The sequence below is a fragment of the Mauremys reevesii genome, linkage group 3 (genome assembly GCF_016161935.1).
Source record: "Mauremys reevesii isolate NIE-2019 linkage group 3, ASM1616193v1, whole genome shotgun sequence".
Classification (NCBI taxonomy): domain Eukaryota; kingdom Metazoa; phylum Chordata; order Testudines; family Geoemydidae; genus Mauremys; species Mauremys reevesii.
The window spans coordinates 47518029-47537855 of record NC_052625.1 but is presented as its reverse complement, the minus strand read 5'-3'; the positions used below and the strand labels follow the sequence as shown (position 1 = coordinate 47537855).

At 40.7% G+C, this 19827-nt stretch overlaps 1 protein-coding gene and 1 pseudogene across 1 annotated transcript in view; one reads left to right on the top strand and one right to left on the bottom strand.

The window, feature by feature from the left end:
• Positions 1 to 17452, top strand: part of RRP15 (ribosomal RNA processing 15 homolog) — a 42089-nt gene extending 24637 nt beyond the window's left edge. The window contains exon 5 of the mRNA XM_039532939.1: positions 16976 to 17452. Coding sequence (XP_039388873.1) covers positions 16976 to 17125 — 150 coding nt within the window. The 3' untranslated portion in view covers positions 17126 to 17452. The remainder of the gene's footprint in view (positions 1 to 16975) is intronic.
• LOC120402355 lies at positions 10428 to 12254 on the bottom strand (annotated as a pseudogene).
• Positions 17453 to 19827: the final 2375 nt, after the last annotated feature.

The window sequence follows — 19827 nt, the reverse complement described above, 5'->3', positions numbered from 1 at the left end:
ATGGAGTAATTGGCAGCAGTAGAAGGCCGTATTCTTCTGTGTGAACTAGCCACTAGACAGGGGGAGAGACAAACTTAGTTTTATAACTATTTGCTAGACAACAAAGGAATGTTGAGACTCAGCATCCTGAGTTCAGTTCCAGATTCTGGAGGAGCATGTGTTCTGCTGGTTACAAACAGTTCTGCCACTGTCCCCACCCCCTTTCTGCTATCTTTTCCCCCTTCCTGGCTCCTGCGCCTCCCTCCCCTCTGCATTACAGTCAAGCGATTTCTTCCTCTCTGTGCTGCCTGGGCACCAACAGGGGGAGCATTGAGAGTGTGAGAGTCTCCTTGCTCTCAGTTCGGATTCCTAACACCAAAATGACCCCAGCTGCTGGGAGAAGGAATTGGAGGGAATGTCCTGCATGGGATTGAGCATGCTTAATTAGTTGCCTTGTGGGGATGGTACCTGTGCAGTCTGATCTCATGTAAGAGCTGTGAGGGATCAGAGCATGGTCAGTGAAGACCGACTATTTGGAATTTTTATCTGCCAAACTTTAACAAGTCTCTACTTAGCATGTGCAAACTGAGATTTTTTTTTTCCAGAGGTTTAGAACTTGGCCAAATTAGAATGAATCTTCATGAGAACATCAAAAGGCAAATCTCTGGCATCAGGGTGACCCCCTGGCAAATTACAAGTCCCTGCTCCAAAGCACGAGGGAGTCTGAGCTTCTTAACAAGGTGGTTGTAAGAATTTTTTTTATCATGGGCAATATTATCAGGCATTTTTCTCTAATCTCACTCTCAATAATAGCAGAACTGTTTTAACTGAAACTTTGCTTCAAGTTGGATTTTTTTGGGAGACACCTAGCATAGAAAATTTCAGCCCAAAGGGTTTGTTTGGCAAAGTTATAAGCAACTGAAAACACAGTCTTATAATGGGTAATGTTGGGCAACTTTAACTATAGGCAGTGCTATCAGCTCCACCCATAATATAAAAATAAAGTATTTGAGAATTACATGCCCTGATACACGTTCATTAGTAATGCAAAGGGGGCTCCAATGTTACTTTATTTTCCCAGATGTTTCTGCCAAGCTAGTTTTCAATGAAATTGTGTCTAAAACAGTCACTGGGAGGGGTTACATTTGAACAATTTGCAGTATACATCTTCTTTTGATCTTCTGTAAATGCACAATGCATAGACATCCAAAATGTCTAATCCTATTAAGACTGCTTTATTGAACTCTCAAACTATGATCTCCAAAGCTATTTTAATGGGAAATATGTCTTGAAGAACTCAAATTGGATGTCTAGTTGTTTTGGCTGTGGCTTTAATAGCTCATGGTGTCATGATTGACTTAGTTGAAGCTTGTCCTTTTAATTTTGACCCTTTTTTCCCCCCAATGTTCCTTATTTGTTGTATGGGGTAGCAGAAATTTGTTCCTTTGTGGATAAATCACTGAGATCACGGTTAGTTCTCCAGGTCCTTTTTAGGACGTTTGACTGTCTCTTTCTGAATTCCAATTCTTTCAGTTGTTTGTTTACAGACTTTCTAAACTGTCAAATAGCACCTTCTCTTTGATTGCATCAAATGATCTTCTGACCATTGGCTAAACTCTAATTGGTAATTCAGTTTTTCTGGTCACTGCTTATATGCTTTTATCACTGAATCAGTTTAAAGCCAAGAAAGTTCAACATACTGGCCCAAACTCTAGCGGTAAGCAAATCTCAAAAAGTTTGGAGTATAGATTTAATTTCGGTCAAAAACCAAAAGTTGGGCTACTTGCATGAAGGATTCACTTCTGCAATATTGATCTGAAAGTTTCCCAAAAGCAGACTTTCCTTGAGAGGTTTCTGTCTTTGTTCATAGCAGTTATTGGCAGGACAATGTATGTAGAGAGGAATATATATAAACACTTCAGAACCTTTTATAGAAAGATTTTGTTCTGGAAATAACTGAAGATTTGGTGTAGGTCTTTTATCTGAACTAGTTTGATTTACCCCATCTGAGTGCTGTCTTTCACAGATTATCTTGGGGAGCAATTTCCTCAGTTCTGTATTACTTAGTTTTTTTCGGTGTGATGTGTTCTGATTTCTATTTACCATAATACATAAATGCTCTTTTGTAAGTATGACTTCTCTGTGCACCTACTCTTTGTTTATTTATGTGGGTAAATGGAAGAGCTCTGCTGTATGAATTGGAAGAACAGTTGGAAGACTGAGCTAAACTTTCTCTTTCATCAAAGAATTTGACTAATTTTTAATGATGGTTTCTGAAAGGACACTGGCGATTAAAAAAAAAATCACATAATTGAGATCTTTTTTAAAGCAACTGTGGTTACAGTAAACACCAAAGATGTTTTTAGCTGTAAGATTAGAGAGCAATTAACCCTTTTCCAGTTTGTTTGAGCATTTTGGGCGGGAGAGATATCTCAGTGGTTCGAGCATTGGCCTGCTAAACCCAGGGTTGTGAGTTCAGTCCTTGAGGGGGCCATTTAGGGAACTGGGGTAAAATCTGTCTGGGGTTTGGTCCTGCTTTGAGCAGGGGGTTGGACTAGATGACCTGAGGTCCCTTCCAACCCTAATCTTCTATGATTCTGTGTGACACTATTCTGTGTATAGTCAGTTTTATTTCCCCCTTAATAGCCAGTTGGCTTTCCCCTCTTTGCAGAGTAAAAGACCCACACAAGAAAGAATCCCCCCTCCCCCCAACAAAAAAAATTATAAACCCATGAGAATGGGGTGGAAGAGTGGAACAATTGGTGGCAACAAAAGAGAGGGAGGATGGTCCACTGCCTGGGGTGGTAGCCTGGAACTCGGAAGTTCAGGGTTAAATTCCTTGTTCTGCTCCAGACTTCCTGTGTGACCTTGAGTAAGTCACACAGTCTCACTGTGCCTCTGTTCCCTCTTCGTAAAACGGGGATAATAATGGATAATTCCTACTTCGCGGGTGTGTTCTGAGGATAAATACACTGAGGATATGTGCGGCACTCCCATACTGTGTTAATGGGTAGAATAAGTAGGGGGTATATTCTCAGATAGATAAGTGGGGGATTCGGGGACAAGGGGTAGTGCCTGAAACTTGGTAACTTGTTTCTAAAAACTGACTGATTTGTTTAAAAGGAATGCAGTTAATTTGAAATTTAAAGTCCTGCACTAGCCAGACGCTTTTCTTAAAAGGAGACTTGTTTTTATTAGCTATGTGCCTGGGATTAAAAATTACATTGGTCTAAGGCTTGTTGTGTTAGATGCTGGACCATTGCAAAAATAGCACTTCTGCTTGATGCCAGTTTTAAGGCCCATTATCTTACAAAACACCAGGGTTAGACATACTTAATTATTTAGAAATCTGGTTGTTTTTGAATTGTGAACCTTGAAAAGTTCATGATATTGATAATCTTTCATTTTTTCTACATTTCCATTCCAAACTGATTTTAATGGTTGCCATCTTGAGGATTGTAAGAGCTAAAATGAGTACCGTGCATCATCTGAAAAAGTCCCATATTTTCCACTTAACTTAGCATTTGTAACTCCTGAAGGTGGAGGCACTGACTGCTTTTATGATGATAGCAGCAGCATAGGACTGAAATAGATGGACAAGCTTTGTTGGGAGAAGGAACTACAGTGATAGTTCAAAAAGGCCTCAATTTGCAGACCTTCAACACATGCTGCCAAAGCTATGTGTAGGAGGAGGGACCAGATGGGGTTTTGGGTGGAAAAGATTTGCACAGCTATCAAGAAGTTTTCAAGTTATTCACTAACAAAAAATTTGAAACAATAAATTGGGTGATCTTCACTCTTGAAATTCCAACATTTTATAACTTTGGTAGACCAGTAATCTCATTTCAGGATCTATAAATTTAAGCATTTGCCCTGGACTGGTGATCGGAAAGGAGGACCTTTTCCAGGCCTGGACCCATTTGATTGCTTTGTCAGGTCACTTCATGACCTGAAATGCCAAAGGAACTATCATTGTTTTAGTCTTCATCTATTTAGCAAGTGTGTCTGCGATTGACTCTTCTGTGTTTATTGATCAGCCTTGATAAGAATGGCAGTTGGTATTTGATTATCATTTGCAGAGAGGTTTTAGTGTTTCTTTGGGGTTCCCCCCCCCACCATTAAACATTCGTATTTATAGTAAAACTCTTCAGACTTAACATTAATTCACTTTTGGGGAAAAAAATGTACTATGGGAACTGCATTTTTAAAAGAGATCTAATTTCTAAATGATGATTGGACTATTTCTAACCTAACTGAGCTATGATCATTAAAGCTGTAGCCATTCAAATTTAACAACTAACTTGTGTTATCAGAGTTATGAATTTCAATCAAATTTTCAGTTCCTCTGCGAGACAGATTGCTTGCCTTACAATTTGAGGTCCCTCGGATATGAAAGGTATTTTTTGTCTGTTTTTACAAATATCTGTCTGACCGTTCAGAGTTTTCACTGCAGAACTGATATGCTTGGTCAGCTCCTGATCTCGCTCCTGTTGAAATCAGTGGAAAAACTCATGTGGACTTCACTGGTAGTTGGATGAGGCCTTCAATCCATGCAATATTCTCACTTTGGGAGTAGAGCCTCAATTTCCAACTGCCACCATTTCAAGCGGTGAATATCTTAGATGTAATGTTTTGATGATTAAAGTTATTAATTTGTCATCTTCATAGGGAATGGAAACTACTATACCAGGGTTTCTCAAGCTGGGGTCGCCGCTTGTGTAGGGAAAGCCACTGGCAGGCCGGGACGGTTTGTTTACCTGTCCTGTCCGCAGGTCCGGCTGATCACGGCTCCTACTGGCCGCAGATCGCTGCTCCGGGCCAATGGGAGCAGCGATCTGCGGCCAGTGGGAGCCGTGACCGGAGCAGCCGTGATCGGCTGGACCTGTGGATGGGGCAGGTAAACAAACCAGCCTGGCCCGCCAGGGGTTTTCCCTACACAAGCTGCGACCCCAGTTTGAGAAACCCTGCACTATACGCTCTAATAGTCTCTACCCATTAACTTAAATTAGGTTTGTTTTTGTTTTTTTAAACTTTTAGATTACTTTAATTTCCACTGGTTAAATTCATCACCCTCAAATTGTCTGAAACCCTGCAGCTTGTGTGTTTACTCTCTGTTGGATCTGGATAATGCTCTTTTTGACTGTGTTGCTGGCTGACTTCCTTTTTCATACAAAGCCCGTACCTTATAGTTTCCAGAAATTTCTTGGCACCCAAACCAATCTGATGCTGCTTGAATTGCACAACGTTTGACAAAACATATGACAAAATTCTAATCTGACTCTAGAATGTTTATCTAGATAAGATTTAATTTTAAAAGCAATAATACGTATTATTTGTATATGGTAGCGACTGGAAGCTCCAGTCATGGACCAGGACCCCTTTTTATTCTGCATTCCCCCACACCCAGATCTATTTTTATGCAGCAGTCTGTGCATTGGGAGGTCACATGGGGGTTGCTGTATAAAGTTTGGGTTCAGTGTTCGTCCTTGAACTCTAATTCTGGCCTGATTTTAACTGTCACTATAATCCGATATCATTTGATCCCATGACACTTGAGTACACAGCAATTTCATGAGTATGTTACTCTATCTCACAGAGCATTAGTTTAAAATATTAACAGAAACTAGGAACTGTGATACCTCTTATACCTGTAATGCATCTTATATACCTATAAAATACCACATTGCATTTCACTAAATCAGGCTTGTTTTCAGGTGTTTCTGCATTGGGTACATGAGATTAATATAAAAAGAGCCTGATTACATTTTGCTAGACAACTTTCAAATGTCTTGTGGGCTATTGTGTTTGTAAGTAAAATGGTTTGTCATGGAAGAAATGAGAATGACAAGAATATTCAACCTAAAAATATAATTTAAAGGGGTATCAGCTTAAAGAACATTTCTTAATTCTTTTTATCCAGTATTGTTCCATGTAACACCTAAAATGACTGTAATTGAAAAATTGAGAGAACAGCACCTGTCCAATTTGTTTAGCATATATTTTACTAACTTTGCATATAGTCAGTTTCACAATATCTGCTCCCCCTTCTTCTTTTCCTAGTACCTTCCCTTCCTCATTACAGCAAGTTTGTGTGGGGGTTTTAAACAGCAATACAGGGGAGAAAACCATGTTTAAAATAGGAAAAGTGACTGTAAAATCACGAATTTTCAGAAGGTTTATTACCTGAAACTGCTTTGAATGCTTTTTTTTTAATAACTGATTAGATTTCATGTTGATTATGTTCCTTTTAAAAGTCATATGCTTTCCAAAACACACGTATATTGTGCATAGTATAATCCGGAACCCAAATTTATGTTTTTTCCTGGGCAGCTCCTAGTTATAATACTCCCATATCTTTCCCCACTACTTTCAACAGGTATATGTGAATCTCTTTGCCAACATGTCTGTATGTTGTCTTGCAGCAGCATGTGGTAAAATTCTTCTTGCAACGGAAAGAATTCCCAGATGGCTGCTATCAGAAATGGAATGCCCCAAACTCTGCAAAGCACCAAAATTTCCAGCCAAAAACCAGGCCCCTCCTAACTCTATTTTTTTCTTTTAATGTCTTTTACGTCTTGTGGTACAAATGCTCTTGAAACTTATTGGGTTTCTTTTACCAGGACTAAACAAAGCTCTCTTTCCCCTCCCCCCCATGTAAATAGCTTAAAATATAAACGACTTCTGTTACATCTCTTTACAGTCAAGTGTTAAGTAATGGTATTAGAGAATGAGGTTGCTGTTAATTTCTTTTTTTCACTAAAGCCCAGGTGAATGTTTATTTTCAGAATTTACGTAATTCAATTCTGGGCTTTATTAGGTTAGCGTGTATTCAAACCTCTGTGCATGCCAACCCAAGCATTCCTTCTCATTCACACATCCACCTTCACAATAAACCCAAGAAAAGGATGTAGGGATAGGGGGATTACTCACTCAGATTGCTGAACTGTGGATTGCTCTTCCAGTTGTGCCCAAAATGCAAATCAATGTTTGTTGAGCCCAGTTTGCCCCTCTGTGCAGTAACTCCAATGTTTTCCCCATGTAGAAGTTTGAATATTAACATCTGGAATCCATATGCTGTAAACAATTGATTGTAATGGTTGTTAACTGGAAATGGCCTTGTAGATTTTTAGCCTACACAGCCTGGGTAGAGCTGTGAATAAATGAGATTGTGTATTGCTCCTAAAGTCAACAGCATAGATCTATCTCAGGCTTTGGCTACACTTGCATTTCAAAGCGCTGCCACGGCAGCGCTTTGAAGCGCTAAGTGTAGTCAAAGCGCCAGCGCTGGGAGAAAACTCTCCCAGCGCTGTCCGTACTCCACCTCCCTGTGGGGAATAACGGACAGCGCTGGGAGCGCGGCTCCCAGCGCTGGGGCTTTGACTACACTGGCGCTTTGTAGCGCCGCAATTTGCAGCGCTGCAGAGGGTGTGTTTTCACACCCTGCTGCAGCGCTGCAAATTTGTAAGTGTAGCCAAGCCCTCAAATATTCAGTTGTATTTCAATTTAGTCACTCTAACTTGAAGTCCAGGGGAAGTGTGAATGTGTGTTGAATGACATGCTTATCATTAGGAGTAAGTGTTTGTGAAATTACCCTGGAGCAGAACAGGCACCTGTTGTACAATCGGCATGTTCTACAAGCTTTCACTTTAAAATACTTTCCTAAGCCAAATGAATATGAAGTGTGTTGTTCAGAGAATGTAATTGTAATTTACCCTGTTACGACAATTTTTGTGTGAAGGGAGTGTTTGTGAAAGTTGCCAGATTGAGAGTCCAAGATGCTAACAGGACAGAATAACATAAAACATAGTTTATAAAGTCTTCAGAACAAGGATGTTACTTCTGTGTCTGTTCCAAATCATGCATATTTATGATGCTTTATTATAGATGAAGTTGGTATCAACACCAATATTTTTCCATTATAAGCCTCTGTTTTCAATCGCTTCTTATATTGCCAATTTTTAACTGTTTGGGCTGCAATTTTCCTTACATGTTCTCTGCCTCAGGAGAATTTTTTTAAAGCTTCAGTGAAAAATCTTAGCTATTCCAGAGAATAAGGTTAGAAAGAGTAGATAGTATTGGCAATGTTAAAAAAAATGTTTCCAACTATGTCTTTGAAGAGCTTTAGCACTTTAGACGTTGGGAGCAGGAACTTGAAATTTAGCAGGGAAATTGTTGTCAGAGTCAGAAGTGCCTTTTATTATTTCCTTAGAAGTCCACCCGATTTATCCCAAGTTACAAGCATCTGAAAATCACCATTTGCACTTGTTCAGTAGAGCTTATTCAAATTGGCTGCTAAAATCACTGAACATTCTATCCACATGGGGCATACTCGCCTACCCCAGAGTTTGACTTCTACACAGAAACGGCAGCATCAGCCAGCCCTTTTTGCTTAAGGGCAGGAGTGCTGTGCCAGGAGTCAAGAAGAGACGAATTCTAGGGCTTGTCTATACTTAAAATGCTACAGCAGCAGCACTTTGGTATAGACACTACCTATGCCGATGGGAGGGATTCTTTTGTCGGCAGAGGTAATTCACCTCTCGGAGAGGTGGTAGCTAGGTGGGTGGAAGAATTCTTATAGTATATAAGTATATATATATTATATATATACTTATAGTAATTCATATAGTGCTGTCTATACGGGGATGTAGGTCGACTTAGCTACGCCATTCAGGGGTGGGGATTTTTCACACCCCAAGCAATGTTGTTATGCTGCCCTAATTTTCTAGTGTAGACCAGGCCGTACTCTCAGATCTTCTACTTATTAGTGTTCATAATTCCATGTACTTACATCTCTTCGTGTTGAGCAAAGTCTCAGATCCCTCTCTTGAAAGTCAGGTAGTTCTAATTCCTCGCATTTTACAGATGGGGAAACTGAGATGCCACACAAGGTCACTTTGAACAGAGCGTATAATAGAATATGATCTCCACTATAGCTACCCAAGCCTTATCCACTCGTCCACACATGGCTTTTCAAAACAGCTGGTCTGGATTTATATGCTTAGGTGGGCTGTTGTTAACTGCTAGACCCATTCACTAGAGCCAGGAGTGGATCCCAGTATTTATAATTTCCAACGTTCTACCACTATCTAGCAAAATGTGTCGTGTTCCCCTCAAGTGACTGGTCCATACAGAGGTTAATGCTCTACTACTGCTTCAGGCACTCCTTTAGCTGAAGTGGAAGGTGTTTTTTTTTACTGTAATTTAAAGGTCCTGGGTTCCAACTCTGCTAATGTAGACCCAGAAGGGGGTTCCATATAAGGGAATTTCCTCAGTTTTCTGTTTGTTTTGTTTGTTTTTGTTGGGGGGGGGGGGGTTTAAAACCTTAAAATAACCAAAAACAAATTTGTGTTTAAAGGAATGTTGTAGCTGCAGAGTCAAGGACTCAGAAAGTAGGAAACACCAGAATTAAGGTTGCCTCTGAAACCTCACTTTGACCAGTTTGTGCATATGCATTACGATAGTCTTGAATTATATGATCATTACTTGTTCCAGTGGGATGCCTGCTTCATTCAGTGCACAATCTGGACAGTGAATGAGGCAGAGGGTTGTAAGAAAAGAACAGTGTTCTTCAGTGGTAAAGGCAACGTGATTTCTGATTCTACCACATACTTTCTATGTGATGTTGCATAAGACTGTGGTGCGTTGGTACAAGTTAAGATTGCATAGACCAGTGCTTCTCAAAGCTGGTCCGCCGCTTGTTCAGGGAAAGCCCCTTGCGATCCGGGCCGGTTTGTTTACCTGCCGCGTCCTCAGGTTTGGCCGATCGCGGCTTCCACTGGCCGCGGTTTGCTGCTGCAGGCCAATGGGGGCTGCGGGAAGGGCGGCCAGCACATCCCTCAGCCCACACCGCTTCCCGCAGCCCCCATTGGCCTGGAGCGGCGAACCGTGGCCAGTGGGAGCTGCGATCGGCTGGATCTGCGGATGAGGCAGGTAAACAAACCAGCCCGGACTGCCAGGGGCTTTCCCTGAACAAGCGGCGGCCCGACTTTGAGAAGCACTGGCATAGACAACCATAGTACTGGCATTGCCTGACTTTAGAGTGCTTGACTTTGCAACCTTAATTTTCCTAAAACATAGGGCTTTCTTTGTATGTATTAAGCACCATGGCACAGGTAGTGTCAGTGCAGACTTTCCCACACGGAACTGTTGATGTCCCTTGTTCCTGTCCAGGAGCAGTTACTCTTAGGGGGGAAAAGAGAAGTTCCAGTCTCCTTTGCCATTCAAAATTTTGCCTGTCTTACACTGCCAACAGAGTGCCAGTCATGATGGTGGTTACTGTGGAGTGTGTATGCAAATACCGATTAACCAGGAAAGCTTTGCCACAACTAAATACTATTTAAATAATAAATGCTAGTTATTGATTGTTTTTCTAGTTTTTTTTTTAATCATCATAGAAACCTTTAATGAAGCAAAATTCTCTAATGTTACATCATGAGGGTTCATATTCTTCAACTTTGAGTATGCCTTTTCAGTCCTCTCTCTGATGGCTTCTTATCTTCTGTTCCCGACTCTTGGACAGGTAGCCATTGCGGCAGTACATAGGCCATGGAGGGAGTGTTAGCAGGCATGATAAAGCAAACCCAGCCATAACTATCTAGACAGCCCAATCGAACTGCTCAGTGATGTAGCCATAGATAAAACCAATTACTGGAGAAACAAGAATGATCCTTCGAAAAATCTGTTCTGCTAGTTTTTGACCCTGGTAGTCCATCTGGGTGGGGATGGAGCCGAATACGTCCAGCATGGTGCTAGCGACGGTGTTCACCTCGCCGGCTGCTTCCCCACTCTCGCTGAGATTTGGAATTGCCCGCCCCGCCTTGAGAAGCACAGGCCTCGGAGACGCTCCCAGCCTCCAAAAGGGAAACTTCAGGAGTGTCCTGAGAGCCAAAGCCGGCCCCGGCCTGGGAGGTGGAGGCCTCAGTGGCACCGGCCTTGGAGGAGGAGGGAGGCGAGGTCTCGTGGGCGGCAGCCTCCCTGCCGGACCGGCTAGCCCGCGTCGACACTCCACCAGTGGCGGCAGAGGTGCGGGTCCGAGTCTGGAAGGTAGGCGCTGAGCTGGCCGGGTAGAAAATTATTTGCAAGCTTCTCTCCAGCACTCCTATTCTACCAGGACCCCAGACAACACAAACTATGGTCAGACAGCTAATTCCAGTAGTGGATTCAGAAATGTCAAACGTATCAAATTACTTTTGTAAATTACATTTCACAGTTCTTTCATGGCAGTCAGTGTCGCCTATGTTTCGAGCTTTCAGACTGCTGTCTTGAGCTTAATGGGTGCAATTGGAGATGTAGTTTGAATTAATTACGCTTTAAGACAAAAATGTAAAAAAAAATAAAAAAATCTCTAGACGTAAAGCTGTTGCTTAAAAATGTTTATATTAGAAATTCCTTCCTTGACAGGTACAAATAAACACTTACTGTAGGTGAAAGGTGACGTGAGAGTGATGTCAGTGCAGTGTCTGGTAGTTCATCTTTGAGTATAAAGTGAAGGCAAAGGAAACCGAGTATGTTGGTTATAATTCCCAGGCTTGCAAAATGCCTGTTAATGTTCTACACTTCCAGATAAGGGTATCAATGTACTTTACACCAGGAGTGGGGAACCTTTTTTGTGTCGGGGCCATTGACCCACCGAAAAAATAAATGGCGGGCTACACACGTTCAACTCACCTACCGGGCGGGTGGGGTGGGGGGTGGGGAGCGCTTGGGGCTTCCGGAGCTCATGGCTCCAACCCCGCACATGCGAAGCCCCGAGCCTCTGCGCGCGCTCTCACACACACACACACGATGGGGCTGGAGCCATGAGTGCCGGCTCGCCCCACCGTGGGGGGAAGCCCCAAGCCTCCGCACCCCCGTAGGCTGCTGGTTGCCCACCCCTGCTTTACACACACAGCCTCACAACTTCCATGTGAGATAGGTTATTGTTTTTGCAGATGGGGACACTGAGGCAGATAGAAGTTAAGTGACTTACCAAAAGTTTCAATATGAGTTAGTGGAAGAGCAGGGAGTAGAACCAATATTCTTACTCTGTCATGGGTTCCCACTACGGGAGTTCGCTCCCACCAAGAACTATACTTTTGCTGACGTTGTCTCATCCTACAAGGTTTAGAATCTTTCCTTTCTTTTGCCTTTAAAAATACTGTATCAGTTGAATGACTGTGCTTTCCTCATTCACTTACACGTAGTTTCTGGCACACTAGTTATTCTAATTGTGTTTGCCAAGAGCGAGTTACATAACATGTATTGGTACAGGCAGTAAAAACAACGGCTAAAAGCAGAGAGGGATGCTCAGTTCTAAATTCCAAAATTACTTCATCACAAATATACAGAACCCTGCTGTGGTGGCATGGAGGCTGCACGGAGCTTGTTACTGCACTGGCCCCACGACACCCCCAAAAATTAGATGCCAAGGCCATATTGCTGTGTTGTGCTGTACGGAATGACATCCACTAATGATCATGTCCTCCTAGGCTTTTGGACCCTGACTTTACTCATTTTTCAAGACTTGGCTGGCAAGATTCAGCTCACTGTGGTTGAGTCTGAGCTCAGGTGATCGGCACTCACAGCTGGTCCACGCTGGGAACTTACGTCAGCATAGCTGTGTCCCTCCAGTGTGAAAAATCCACACCCCTGAGAGACGTGCTGCCCTAACCCCACGTGTTAACAGTGCTGGGTCGACAGAAGATTTCTTCCATCAACCTAGCTACTGCCTCTCGGGGCGGTGGGTTAACTTCGCTGATGGGAGAACCCTTCCTGTTGGCCTAGGTAGCATCTACACTGAAGTGCTACAGTGACTCAGCTGCTGCACTGCAGCCGTGCTGTTGTAGAGGTTTGTGTGGGCATTCCCTCAGACTTAGCCTAGCCTAGGTGGAGCATCCTCTCTGCAAAGCGTACCCATGCCAGACCAGTTTGGTTGGATACACACTAGTAGTGTGCTCTAGGAAAGATGTGGAGGGGGTTGGCTGTCTTTTAGTGTTTTTCAGTTGACCATAAGTGCAGCTGCTGTCCTGGTACAGAAACACATCTGGTTTTGGGAACAGAACAGGATTAGTCTGGGTGCTCTGGTGAGATAGAGGTCATCCCACTGCACTAAGAACTGCTGACTTAGCATGTGTCCAGTGTGGTGTTGGCTGCCCAGATGTATTCTCAACGCTTCAAGCCAGTGTGAACATTTATCTTGTTTGCATGTCCGATATCTTTTATAATGTGCCTGTGTTGTGCAAGCAAGCAAGTTTCCAAGAGATGCTGTGGATTAGATTGCCTTTATCAATTAATCCATGCAATACTTCTGAATATTATTGGTGAAAATATAAGAAGCCATATATGACATGTTCTCCAGCCTCTTCCATCTTTTAAAGTGATAAATGGGCCCCTGTTGAAACTGTGGAGTAAAACAAAATAACTTGAACATCACTAGGAAACAGCGATCCTTCAAATGTATTACTGTATATATACACATTGTTCTAGTCTCCTGAATGTCATAACCTGTTCGAAGAACAGTTTGCTCTACAGATGTGACGCCCTTGGCGCTTTACTCTTGCCTTTCCAAAACAGTCCTTTTGTGTAGCACTACACGCTAATGTTTACACATAGTTTTTTGTTTTCATTTGGGGATGTTCAGAAGGGACTTCAATACCGTAGTAAAATCTGGAAGATGTGGACGAACAGCTGAGAGAAAGCTCAAAGCAATCATGTGGAATGAAAGCTGGTTTACTTGGCAAGTGCCAAGAATCAGTTTGTTTTTACTTCGATGAAACTAGATTATGGTATTAAAATCCCTAAGACGTGAACATTCTTGCGTCGATAAAGCATGTGATGAAATTAAACTTGAACTAACTGCTAATTATATGCAGATTTACTGCACATTTTCCTAGGACTTAATTTTGTTTGTTTGATATTACAACAGCAAATAGGTCAGTCTTGTATTTTCTTCAGTCTTCATTGACCCCTTCGCTTTTTCCTTCCTGCGGTAGAAGTGCCCCACCATTAAGTGGGATGAACGTGGATTTTCTCCTAGTGGTAATATATTTAAAATTGATAAACCACCTGAAAGTAAATGTTCATCTTCCAGATCGAGACCTGCTGCCGCTTTCTAACTCTTTAGCTAATGCTTGCGCAAGTCTCTAATCAAACTTTACAAGTAATTCATTTACACAAGAGATGGTAGCTATACTGAAGTTCAGCATCTGGTTTTTGTTGAAGTCCTGTTTTCACCCAGGTGTTGCCGTTCAGTTGGCTGAGCCAAAAGGAGGCCCACTGGCTTGCTGAAGGTCAGATGATACTGGATTTGAATGCAGGCTTTTCTCATTCCTAGCCCTTTGCTCTAATCCCCTAGAACTCACTGCTGCTGCCTCTTGCCTTTATCTTTTTAAACGCACCATGTGGATTAAAATGTAGTAATCGTTTTCTCTTGCATTTTTCTTTAGCAAAAGCAGCTTATTGTAAAAACAAGCTGGATTTTTTCAGTTGAGTATTTAGAGTTTTACTTCAGTGCTATATCCAGACTGTGGTGGTTATTAAATGGATTTAGCAAAGAAGGTTTTGTGAGTGTTTTCTTTTATCATTTTAGCCTCTCTTCCCTGACAGGGTAGATGATGAGATATAAAACAGCTGGGGCCCAGTCAAGCCCCAAATTATCTCAGCAACAATTTTCTTTTTAAACTGTTCTTGTGCATTCTGGCTATCGGCCAAAGCGAACACCACTCTGTCTTCTGGGCAGAGCTCTTCTGCAAGCAGCCGTAGAGGAGCCCACCCTGCATGCAGACAAAAGAGACTCTTGGTATGGCTACTTGAGACTTTTATTACCCAGAGTTCATCGATGTTTGTATCCTGGAACAGACATTTGTGAAATATTCAAATTAGCCTTTACCAATGTGTTAACTGCTTTAAGTTAATTGGAAATCATTAAGGCAAGGTGAAAAAGTCTAATGTAGACGAACATTGCAGTAGGTGGAGGTCATGTCAGATCTGGTCTGCACACACTTTTTGTACTAGTGTAACTGTTCAGGAGGGGTGTTTCTTTTACTGATCTAGTTATACCTAGTACAATCCCTAGTTATGCTGGGATAAAGGGGCCTATTCCCCTTCCCATATGGGAATAATTTATACCGATAACTGAGCCCATGCTGTGGGGGAAGCAGGTGTTACCGATTCCATACTGCAATGTAGTTACTGTGGTGCAACTTCTTTGTGTAGCCAAGCCCTCTGTGGAGTTAATCAACTTCTCTGGAGGCCAGGTGCCATAAGAGTAGGTGGAATCAGAGAAGATTCTATGGTGGCTAGAGATGGGAGAACTACTCCTTGGAATAGGAAGTTGTGGAAGAAGATGTAAAGGCCATAAGGCGTCCAAGCAGCAGCTGCAGAGGGCACTTTTTTCTGGATTGGGCTTTAGGAAACTATTTTGAGATAGGTGTGAAATAATAAAATAACCAGTCTTATGAGAGGCATCTTTTTAATACAAGTGCAGGACAAGTTGTAATTCTAGATGAATGCTTCTGGTTTTTTACATCCATTAGCTTAAAGATCTTGCTCTTTCTGGGACAGATTTCTGTTCCCATAACTTGTATTCATTATGCAGAAATGCTTTCTTGCTAGTCTTTTTATATGTTTGCTCTTTACTAACTGACCTGAGTTCTCCAGTCTCTTTTTCCCAGGGCACTAAATCCTTATAATCTCCATTTGCTCTCTCCCTGAGATCACATGAAAGTAGGCTTACGCATATTGTGTTCATCTAGAAATGCACTAGAACAAGGGAAAAGCGTGCATAAATTTGAAGAGACTATCTGTAGTAGGCAGAGCAACAACCATCGAGGTGTTTATCTCATAGTATTCTCATTTCAATTAATTCCTTGTGACAAGATTCGTTTAAGAAGATATTATTAATCCTGCCGTATCCCAAAGCACGTTACCACAATGTTATGTTTACGCTCTGTACACACCATACAGCATCATGGGGGTGTAAGTTTACTAGTCAGTGATAGCAGTGCAGGGGAGAAGATATTTTTAGCCAGGGACAGCAGGGAAAACCCCTACTTTTTATGTTTGTCTGTACAATCTCATCTCAATAACCCTTCAATGGTAAACTGCATGTTACACCATTACTCCAAGCAGATATTGAGCCATGTTGTTCCTTGAAATATTTCACACCGGAAGCTTAGATCACTAAACTCCCACTCTAGTACATGGAACAGTTTTGAGTGATTATCTTCAATAATAGGTTATAGGTACAAATTTGTATAAACTGTGTTGCTTAAATTATTTCCACAGGGTGGTGCTGTTGCACCATCTGTGTTTTACCACATAATCTTTGGAGATCTGCTGCCTCCCAATACATTAAATGATAAGCTAACCAAAACTCTTTATCACCCTTCTTTTTATTAACCCCTGAGCCTTTAAATATTGCCTCAGTTAAACTATTTTCATGCAGAAGCAAATTTGGAATCAAGGTGCTGTTGGCTTGCTGACCATAGATCAAATTTCCATTTCTTTTGGAAGCATCTTTGTACCATATGCAGGCCCAGGTAGTGAGGCAATAATAACCCACATAAAGGGGATTTGGTTCACAAATCACAAAATATGTTAAATGTTAAATTTGTTTTTTACAAAGCTTTTATTAAATCCATATTTGTATTGCAGAAATGTGCCAAAAATGTTCTAATGAAGCAGCACCTGGGGGTTAATAAATGATATCATGAGTCCATTTTGATTGCCAAAAATGATTTTACTAAAGGAAGCCATGCCCAGGGTTGACTGTGTTTAGTCCATGAAAAATAATTGTTTTGTTACCATATTTCTTTTATTGCTGTCAAGTTTTTTATAATTCACTTGCATGCTTGTTTGCACTGAAAGCAAATGAAGTCAGCCCTCAGTTTGTCTGTGTCTTTGCATACATTGTAAATGTGGGTTTGGGGAGTGGGAGCGGGTATTGTGGAGGATCAGAATCCTTCAGACTGTCTGATTTCCTCATTCACCTTTTTGGTTTTTGTTTTATCCTAATCAGGGTGAAGTGAAACCTGATGAAGAGCCAGCATGGAACATACTCCGTGACGATTTCATGATGGGAGCATCTATGAAAGACTGGGATAAAGAGAGTGACAGGGAAAGCACCACTGGACAAGATGGACTAAGGCAGGATAGTGAAAGTGACTGATGGAGGAAATAAAAGAACATTCAAGATAAAACGTTAGTTTACTTGAATAAAAAGCTCTACATTCTGTGAATGCACAGCTTTTGGGGATTGTAGCAATGCCTATTTTAAGGAAAGCAAAGACTTCCTTAGGTTTGGGTGTGGCTTCTTTCCTCATTCGCTTCGAACTTTTATTTACCAAAACTTCACTCCCTATACTGAAATCCTGAAATATTTTTCAAAACATGTATAATTTTCAACATATTTCCAAAACATTTTGTACAGTCAAAATAGTGGCACCTGCCCAATGAAAGATATGTTTTGCCAAGGTCATTAAAAGTGAATACATTGGTCATGGCTATTGACGTATTATTGTGCCTGCATTTCCAAAGCTAGGTTGCACCTTGAAAAGGTGTCAGCAATTTGTAAAAGAAATGACTTACAATAAACATAAAAATTCCATCACCTTGTAAAGTTACTGGTCTCTTGTAGAGTCTGCGGTCCTTTGGCCAAGAAAGATTTTGTAGATAATAAAGAAAGCTAACCACTAGTGTCATAGTACTGGTCTCTGAGCATTGATTTCGTGGGAAACAGTCATAGAAACTTAATTTAAAAAAAGAAACTGAGCCTTATGACTGATGTCATCTCTTTATATTTTCCCTTTATTTTTTTGCAAGTCTTAAGTTAATCTCAGTACGAGACTGGTGGGAGAGGAAAGGGGCTCTCACTTTTTATTTTATTTTTTTACAATAAATAAAACTTGGGGGGGGCAATGTTGAGATTTGAATGTTCCACATTCAGAAAGGAACCTCACCTGCGAGGTCCATGGCATAATTGCTGTGACAACTGTACAGCTTGATTAAATAATGGTTTTATAAAGTGCTGTCTGTATGGTGTTGAATTGTGTCAAGGAATAGTCACTGCTCTGAATTGCGTTTAGTATGAGGGGGAGATTCTCAGCTGGAGTTCATCATTGGACCTAACCAATTTACCCCGTTGGTAATCCAGTCCTTAAGGTACAATGGGTACAGTACATATACATGTAAAGAAGGGATAGTTTTGTGGATAAGGAAGAAAAGTAAGAACCAGAGGATTTAATTCTCTCTCCGCCCATCCATAGGCTTGCTGTGAGATCTTGTGTAGGTCAGTACCTCAGTTCCCCAATTATAAAATGAAGATAATAATACTTCATGGGTTTTAAGGCATAATTCATTGATATTTTAAACCACTTCGTGATGATCTGGAAGTTGTTACACTGCCAAGTATTCCTGAGTCTGCTGCTATGGATTTCTCATGCACCTTTGTATCTTATTATATGCAGGGCACTAAGGAGTATCTTCACTAATTTAAAAAAATATTTTAAGTATTCCCTTATTCAGCATCTAAGTGAAAATATAAAGGACTTCATTGATGTAATAGAGACAAACTACAAATGTTAAATTGGATTTAAATTTCTTAAATAAGATGAGTGGAGGGATTTGTATATATTATACCATGTAAATATCATATACATATCTAATTCATAAACTCAGCCCCTAAGAACTGGCAGTAGTTCTGTTACACTGTAGCCTGTTCATGCATCTGGTATATATTGTAGCATAATTATTTGAGGAGAACTTGAAGCTAACAGCAGAAATGTTTACGTTTTCAAACTGGTTTGAGTGTTAAGTGTATTAGATATCTAAGGAGACATTAGCTTGTGGCCTCATGATTATTATCACAAATGAAGGCATGTACTCAAAATATAGAGTGGCAAAACCACAAAAGTTTGATGTACATTTATCCCAACTTCTGAGGATTTGACATCTGTATAGTTATTAAATTAGTATAATTGGCATCTCATTATTTCACTGTAAACAAATATTTTTAAAATAAGGTAATATAGTTTGAATCTTGTAAAGTACCATTATAGTCTCACATCACATTTCTTGGTTTCTGCAGAGTTTAATTACTTTATGAGTAAAATCTTCATGGGCAGCCTTAAATCTATAGCCTTACTGAACAAAGAGTTGATGATGCTGATTTGAATTTTCTCTGTGGTTAGATCTTAAGGCCTGGTACTGACTTACATCCACCATGTAAGTCCTGTTTGATATCAGCAGTATCCGGCTCTGACCAGTGACTCATTGAGATCAACTTTAAAAAGATGATTTTTCCTACCAGAAAGTTGCTTGAGAAACAATAGTATATTTTGAAATGACTAAAGTTTGATGTACATTTATCCCAACTTCTGAGGATTTGACATCTGTATAGTTATTAAATTAGTATAATTGGCATCTCATTATTTCACTGTAAACAAATATTTTTAAAATAAGGTAATATAGTTTGAATCTTGTAAAGTACCATTATAGTCTCACATCACATTTCTTGGTTTCTGCAGAGTTTAATTACTTTATGAGTAAAATCTTCATGGGCAGCCTTAAATCTATAGCCTTACTGAACAAAGAGTTGATGATGCTGATTTGAATTTTCTCTGTGGTTAGATCTTAAGGCCTGGTACTGACTTACAGCCACCATGTAAGTCCTGTTTGATATCAGCAGTATCCGGCTCTGACCAGTGACTCATTGAGATCAACTACTTTAAAAAGATGATTTTTCCTACCAGAAAGTTGCTTGAGAAACAATAGTATATTTTGAAATGACTAAATTTTATAAAATGATTTTTAGCAAACATTTCCATAATCTTTTAAGTTTTCAGAACTTGTTTGTATGCACTTAGGTTTTTG